The sequence below is a fragment of the Fragaria vesca genome, linkage group LG2 (assembly GCF_000184155.1).
Source record: "Fragaria vesca subsp. vesca linkage group LG2, FraVesHawaii_1.0, whole genome shotgun sequence".
NCBI lineage: Eukaryota > Viridiplantae > Streptophyta > Magnoliopsida > Rosales > Rosaceae > Fragaria > Fragaria vesca.
In genome coordinates this window covers 17,996,866-18,004,531 of record NC_020492.1, presented here as the reverse complement: position 1 = coordinate 18,004,531, position 7,666 = coordinate 17,996,866, and the positions used below count along the sequence as shown (strand labels likewise).

At 40.1% G+C, this 7,666-nt stretch overlaps 2 protein-coding genes across 2 annotated transcripts; both read left to right on the top strand.

Moving 5' to 3' along the window:
- Positions 1–1,473: 1,473 nt before the first annotated feature.
- LOC101305031 (uncharacterized protein OsI_027940-like) lies at positions 1,474–4,567 on the top strand. The gene is made up of 8 exons (XM_004290736.1): positions 1,474–1,576; positions 1,859–2,045; positions 2,152–2,305; positions 2,390–2,436; positions 2,528–2,659; positions 2,748–2,798; positions 2,887–2,944; positions 3,856–4,567. The coding sequence occupies exons 1-8, from the start codon at positions 1,572–1,574 to the stop codon at positions 3,945–3,947; spliced, it is 726 nt and encodes a 241-aa protein (XP_004290784.1). The 5' UTR covers positions 1,474–1,571; the 3' UTR covers positions 3,948–4,567.
- A 332-nt stretch (positions 4,568–4,899) lies between these two features.
- Positions 4,900–7,217, top strand: LOC101304731 (uncharacterized protein OsI_027940-like). The gene is made up of 9 exons (XM_004290735.1): positions 4,900–5,014; positions 5,182–5,368; positions 5,467–5,620; positions 5,724–5,770; positions 5,865–5,969; positions 6,057–6,107; positions 6,216–6,266; positions 6,361–6,418; positions 6,932–7,217. Exons 1-9 carry the CDS (start codon positions 5,010–5,012, stop codon positions 7,021–7,023), a joined length of 750 nt encoding a protein of 249 aa, XP_004290783.1. The 5' UTR covers positions 4,900–5,009; the 3' UTR covers positions 7,024–7,217.
- Positions 7,218–7,666: the final 449 nt, after the last annotated feature.

Sequence of the window (7,666 nt, the reverse complement as noted above, 5' to 3'; positions counted from 1 at the left end):
AGAGAGAGAGAGAGAGAGAGAGAGAGAGAGAGAGAGAGAGGATTTGTGACGGTGGGTGAAAGAAAGAAGATCTGTGAGGGTGGAGAGAGAAAGAAGGATACGTGGCATGGGAAGTGTAAATTTGCTGCGAAGTTGGACATTTTGGTCATTTACTAGTGCAAATTTGGATCAGGCTCTGTATTATTAGATTGTGGGCCTTATGCTCATGTCCTAATTTGTATAAGAAATATGAGAAATGGTTTTTTTGTGTTTTTAAATTTGGTCATGTGTTAGTATGTAATTTACTCTTTATTTTTCTGTAAAACATCAACTCCTTTCTCTCTTCCTCAGTTATTCTTTCTCCCTTATTCCAGACCAAAGACTCATCATCATCCTAAATGTATTGTGTAAGGTCACAAATTAAAGATGGTGATAGTATTATGGATGTGTTTGCGGATAGGTATCACTAATTCACTATCTCTGTACATTGCTAAGAAATATAAGAACTGCAAGGTTACTGGGATTTGCAATTCACCGACCGAGAAGGCTTATAGAAGAGCATTGTAGGAATCATCAGCTGGAGAATTTAGAGATCAATATGCACAAACAAGTGAAGAGTGGCTGAAGACAATGGGCCAAATCGAAGTCCAGAGCTCGATCGGCGGCCATGAAACCAATTATGGAGTGAACCTATGCTATTTAATGTTTTCCATACCCATCTCACCTTCATTTGCCACTTCTAAATTAGGTCTCCCAGTAAAACCCTAACCAATTTAATTAAGAACAGAGGGAGGGCGTTGAGGTGGTGTTGATGTAGGTGGCGATTCGGAGGATGGTGAAAGGGACGCCACAGAGGAGGTCGTGAGGGGGTGGAGGAGGGGACAAATTTAGGAGAACTGTCGGAGGAGAAAGGGGTAGGAGGCGATGAGGAGGAGGAGGAGGTCGATGTAGATTGGGTTGGAGATGCCGAGTTTCAGTTTGAAGTCGCCGAACTTGAAGGATGAATCTCAGAACAAAGACAAATGTAGAACAATGCAAGGACGAAAGTAGCCTTGAAATACTGTCAGTTAACGACGTCGTGACGACAAGATGAGTTCTAGATACCGATGATATTTTCACAACGTGAGATACTTAAGTTACTAATCACTTTTTCCCCTAAAGGGCACAGCAGGAAATCTTATGTTATAAGAAGAGATATTTTGTAGCAGAGTAAAAATTACCGCACCGTAATTTTATTGTGAAATGGTAAACGGGAATTGAAGGAGTGAAGCGATTCCCATTATCTCGACCAAAAAAAGACGAAGGCATTCCCATTCCCACAACTTTACTGCCGCCACAACCGAGTTACCCAAAATGGGAATTACTGAAATGTACTGCTGTCAATCCCTGTCATAAAGTCTGGAAGGGTCTGGAACTGGCAGAGTCATAGCCCAGAAGAGGCCGTATTTAAAAGCCTCACAGGCCCATTCCGGATCACTACTCACTCTCCCACAGCTCTCGTCTCTCTCAACAAGAAGAACAAGAGGGGTTTTATTTCCAGCTTGCTAGGGTTTTACGCTCTCTCTCTCTCTTCTTCCGTTTCCACCTAAATCATGAGGTAATCTCTTCTCTCTTCTCCTCATTTCTTCTGATTCCTCTTTACATGTATCCAATTTCGTATTTTCGTATTCAATTTCACTACTCTGTATGATCCCCAGTGCTCTATATGCATCGTAAAGTTGCTTGTTTCTATGTGATGTTCTCAATTTGTGCTGGGCTGATTCTGATCAAAAGCATATGGAATTTGATTTCGATTCGATTATGAAGTTTCGGTTGTTTTGTGTTCTTTCACTGAAGTTTTGCTATTTTGTTGTGATGATTGCTTTCAATTTGTTTGTAGTCGTCATCCTGAGGTGAAGTGGGCCCAGAGGGAGGACAAGGTCTTCCTTACCGTGGTTCTGCCCGACGCGAAGGACGCCAAGGTTAAGCTTGAGCCTGAAGGTGTTTTCATCTTCTCTGCTAGTGCCGGCGCAGAGAATCACCAGTATGAGCTGAAACTCGACCTTTTCGACAAGGTTAATGTAGAGGTGAGAAGTGACAACTCGTGTATATGATCAATGTAAGACTATAATCGATGGATTTGATGCTTTCTTGTTCAGTTGTGTGACATTTTTGTTCGTCGTCGTGTTTTAGGAAAGCAAAATAAGTATAGGAGTGAGGAGTATAGTCTGTATTGTGGAGAAGGCAGAGAAAGTTTGGTGGAGTAAGCTACTGAAAGGAGATGGCAAGACACCGCATTATGTCAAAGTAGATTGGGACAAATGGGTGGACGAAGACGAGGATCCTCGTATGCAACATACTAATTTGTTCTGTTTATTGGCATATTTCTTTAATATTGTGTGATTAATTTTTACCACTTCTTGATTCTTAGCAGCAGCGGGTGCTGATGACATGGGCATGGGAGGCATGGATTTCTCGGTTAGTACATGAAAAGTTGGGAGATATTTCAACTTCTGAATTGGTTTATCATATTGGTTCATTTTTTTCTAACTCGTCACACCTTCTGCAGAAATTTGGTGGCATGGGAGGTGATGATGCAATGGGAGGGATGGGCGGACTGGGCGGTATGGGTGGAATGGGCGGAATGGGTGGTATGGGTGGAATGGGCGGTATGGGTGGAATGGGCGGGATGGATTTCTCGGTCAGTATATAAGCTTCGAGTTTCTGCATTTTCTGAAGTACTTTAAATCATCAGATCCTTGTTCTAACTCTTAAACTGTATGATGCAGAAACTTGCTGGCATGGGAGGTGAAGGTGGAATGGGTGGAATGGATTTCTCGGTTAGTATATTTTGACTTGCTTCATTTTCCACTATCTGAAATAATGTTTGATTACCAGTTCAATTGGTCTAACTCGCTTACACTGCAGAAATTTGCTGGCATGGGAGGTGACGGTGCAATGGGCGACCTTGATGATAGTGATGATGGTAAGACGAGTTCGCTTAATCATAATCTATTTGTGCAAGTTGAGAACCTCATAGGAGTCATATGTATAGAATTTAAAACACCAGCTCTCCCAATGTTTATTTAAGGCAACTCCCAAGGTCGGATGTGTGCTGTATTTCTGGTGCATCACTTGGGAGCAAGCCTGAGATCTCCCAAAATTCACTATCTTCCACAACCAAGTCATGTACTATAAAACTTGGATTCTTAGGAAACAAACATGAAGTAGTTAGTTTTACTGGGATTTCGGTGCCTATCGATTGCATGCATGTAGCTGCAACAAAGGTATACTCAGTGTATATAGTTTGTTCTAGTAAAGTAGGATTCCTATGATCTGGCATCAAATTCTGCATCAAGTTGATTGTCAGTTTTTGTGTTAGAATAGAATGCATGAGCATAACTAGAGCTGCATACCAATGAGATTAGGTTTTGGCATTAAGTCTGTTAAAAGAAACTTTAATACGGAAAATTGGGATTAGTTGACAGGAACTGTTTCAGTATACCAGGATATAGGTGGTTATTTACTTATTTGGTTGCAAGTACATGTAATATATGTTGGTTACTTAAGTGAGAAGTGTCGATTAGCATTGAAGCTTTGTTAGTCAGAAGTGGTTAATATGTTGTCAAGAGATTTAAGTGAACTGCAGGGCAAGGAGGTGACTCCTACGTGGCTTAGGTTTAGATGTTTGAGTGTCTAGAAATGTGGAATTTCGGTTAGAATTACTTGCACCATATTTGTATTCTTGGCAAGTCTGATTCTTTTATTGCCAGTGGTCAAGTTAATGCTATACCTACTTTTCTGTAAGGGGATCATAAATTGCTTGAAGTTATCTCACTTGTTTACAAAGATGGGAATTAAACATTTGCTGAAATTTTGATTGTCCTTCTTTTGTAGACCAAGAAGTGTCCAAGCCAGGTGAATCAGATGCCGGCAAGAGTGAAGTTGATTCCTCAGGAGAGAAAAAGGAAGCTACATCGAGTGCATGATTTCAATGTTTCTTTCCGGATTGGTTTGCATTACTGATGCCCGCTTCATGGCTGAGGCCGGTAGTTTTTCCAGCATTAGTTACTGCGTGTGTTTGATCTAACTATGTGGAGCTATTCTGCTAGATCATGCTTATAGACCGACAGATGCTTATGTATTTTTACAAAGTCATGTCTTTTTCATCTCTTTAGATTGGTGGATATCCGTCTGCCTCTGTCATGTTAATCTGTTAATACCTCGTTTAAAAAAGTATAATGAATCTGAAAGAACCTAAAAAGATCTTCACTGTGTTCAAGGCTCATGACCGAAATCTGTCGTCAGTCCTCTCTCAGCAATCACATTGACAGGGTGTGGATTATTTTTGGTTAGCTGCTCATGGACATGGCATCGGAGTCGTATTAAGCTTCGTGGATAACGGAAATGACTTCAGAAGTTCATATCGATGAGCTTGTGGTCTCATAAAAATGGAGTAATTTCGTAAACGATTTGTATCCCTTTTGGTATTTGCTTTGTTAAATTCGTATCTCTGTGAATTATTGTGGATACAATTCCCGTTCTACTTTGTCTCAGTAACCGGTCTAATTAGTATGAACTTGTTTATTTCACTTCTTAATTTTATCAAAGTAAAATAAAAAAGTGTGACGAGCATAGAACTACGCTTTTGTGATAAACATGAGAGTTTTATCTAAAACAGATCACGACTAAGGTAGTAACACAACTTATTTATTTCATTGTTTGAGATGAGAGTTGTAGTACACGCATTGCAACCATTTTTTCCAACTTAAAGAAGGAAAAGATTGGAAAGGGAAAGAATCTCATTCCTCAAAAATCCTGGTCGAGTAATAAGAAAAGAAATACCAAAAATAGAGAATGAGTAGAACTCACTCCAATTCCGGGTAATAAAGACATCATAAAAAGTCCCGATGACGCATTGCCTTTCCTTGTCTATTTAAACCGAGAGAGAGTGTTTTAGGTCACGACGCTCAAAGAGGGGTTTTCATTTGCTTCTCTAGGGTTTTTCACTCTCTCTGAGTCTCTCTTTCCCTTTCCAACCCTAAATCATCATGAGGTACATCTCTTCTCTCTTCCTCTTCTTATTATTGCCCATATCTCCGATCTCCTTTCCGTTTTCAATTTCGCGTATTCATATTCAATGTTGTTTGATTCGAGTTGAGCCGTGGATTTTGGTTCGATTATGAATTTCTCGGTAATTGAATGCTTCGAATTTGTTTGCAGTCGTCATCCTGAGGTGAAGTGGGCCCAGAGGGAGGACAAGGTCTTCCTTACTGTGCTTCTCCCCGACGCCAAGGACGCCAAGGTCAAGCTCGAGCCTGAAGGTACTTTCATCTTCTCTGCTTGCGCCGGCGCCGGGGATAACCAGTATGAGCTGAAGCTCGACCTTTTCGACAAGGTTGATGTCGAGGTATGGATTAGTTATAGCTTTGTTTGATGAATTAGTGACTGAGATGTTTGTTTTGAAATTGACGGGTTTTTTTTATGGGGTTGTTGTTTGTGTTGTAGGAGAGCAAAATAAGTATCGGTGTGAGGAGTATCGTGTGTATTGTGGAGAAGGCGGAGAAGGTTTGGTGGAGTAGGCTGTTGAAAGAACAGGGAAGGACACCGCATTATGTCAAGATAGATTGGGACAAGTGGGTCGACGAAGATGAGGATCCTCGTATGTAACATGTTACAGTTTTTTTTTTATTTGCAGTTTTTAGTTTTGACTAAGATGGGTTGTTTTGTGTGATTGAGCCATTTTAACACTTGGTGTTTCTCAGCAGCAGCTGGTGCTGATGACATGGGTATGGGAGGCATGGATTTCTCGGTTAGTAACACTACACACTAGCTACAGGCATTTTAACTACTGAATTAGTTTGTTTTATGTATTGGTGTGCTGTTCTAATATCTGTGTTGTGCAGAAATTTGGTGGCATGGGAGGTGATGATGCAATGGGAGGCATGGGTGGACTTGGCGGCATGGGCGGAATGGGCGGCATGGGTGGAATGGGGGGCATGGATTTCTCTGTGAGTATATATCAGCTTGTGGGATATCTCTTATTTTGAAGTAGTTTCATTTATCAGTTCAGTTCTAACTGTCACTTTTATCTACAGAAACTTGCTGGCATGGGAGGTGAAGGTGGAATGGGCGGGATGGATTTCTCTGTGAGTAATAGCGTTTATATCATCTCATGAGTTTTTAATTTATTTTATTTTATTCTGAAGTAGTTTCATTACCAGATCATTATTCTGACTCTTAACTGCATTTTACAGAAACTTGCTGGCATGGGAGGTGAAGGTGGAATGGGTGGGATGGATTTCTCGGTTAGTATATATTCATTATTTTGATTTGTTGTATTTTCCACTATCTGATTAGTTCAACTACCTGCTCAATTGTTTTAACTCACTTGTACTGTAGAAATTTGCTGGCATGGGAGGTGATGGTGCACCGGGTGACTTTGATGATAGTGATGATGGTAAGAAGACTATTAGTTTAATGATTAGTTGAGTACTTAATAGTGATCATATATCTACTATATACAATCCTGGTTTTGTATTGGCTTCCTTGAGGCAACCACCAATGTCCAATTTATGCATCACTATGGAAAGCCTGTATGGGTGCTATGTCTTGGGAAACTTCTTAAGCCTTAAAGACAAAGCATCATGAGCGTTTTATCAGTCAAATGAAGAGTGTTGATCAGATCAGCATTTGCATTTGTTATTCAAAAGTTCTTACATCGTCAAAAACATCAAATGTTAAGCCGGAATGACTTGTACTTGGGCATTCCTTTGGTTGTTTCTAGGACAGTGGTATTTGACCTTCACAATATTTTATACTATAAATGGAGTTCCCATGTGTGATCTCAGAAGTGCTATACATAATACTTATCTTAGGATCTTCTAAATTATCTTAAGTTTAGGTACTTATAAAATATCGTAATTCCCATAAACAAGTTGCTGATCTCATCATTCTTGTTTTTTTATTATAGATCAAGAAGTTTCCAAGCCAGGAGAATCAGATGCTGCAAAGAGTGAAGCTGTTCCCTCAGGAGAGAAAAAGGAAGCTGCATCAAGCACATGATTTCGTATTGGTTAGCATTACTGATGCGGTCAACAAACAATGGCTTTTCAGCTTTTTGGTTAGGAGCTGATTTTCCTGCCTCTAAGGCTAGATCATGCTCAGACTTCTGACAGATGTATTTTAGTTAATTTTGTTTCAGTTTTCATGGAGTTGAGCTATGGATTTCTATGGTTTTTATCAAGTCAATTCCTTATTCCCTTTTTCGGCTCTTAAGATTGATGGATATATCATATTTGTTTACACCTTGATTTCAGATTTTCTGTTTGCTGAAAGTAAAATGTAGCAAAAGAGAATGTGTTGAAAATATGATTCAGACTGATGATTATTGTTTAACGTATTTTGTGAGGAATTTGAACGTAGGTCAACTGTTGAATAAGTCGGTTTGTTGAACCAAGAAGAAAGAAGAGACTAGCCAAAAATGGTTATCATCTGTTTGAACTTCATATTTCACCTGGACCCATAACATGTCTCTGAAAGAGTCGATGTGACGGATTTCGTGGAAGAGATTGTAGTGGCGGTAGGAGAGGCGGCATTGGTGGTGGAGAGGAAACCGATCAAGCAATGAAGGAGAGATATGCATTTAAGGTTGATCGATCTCGTAGGGGACAACAATGGCAATGAATGGGTTTTCTCGAACGACGTG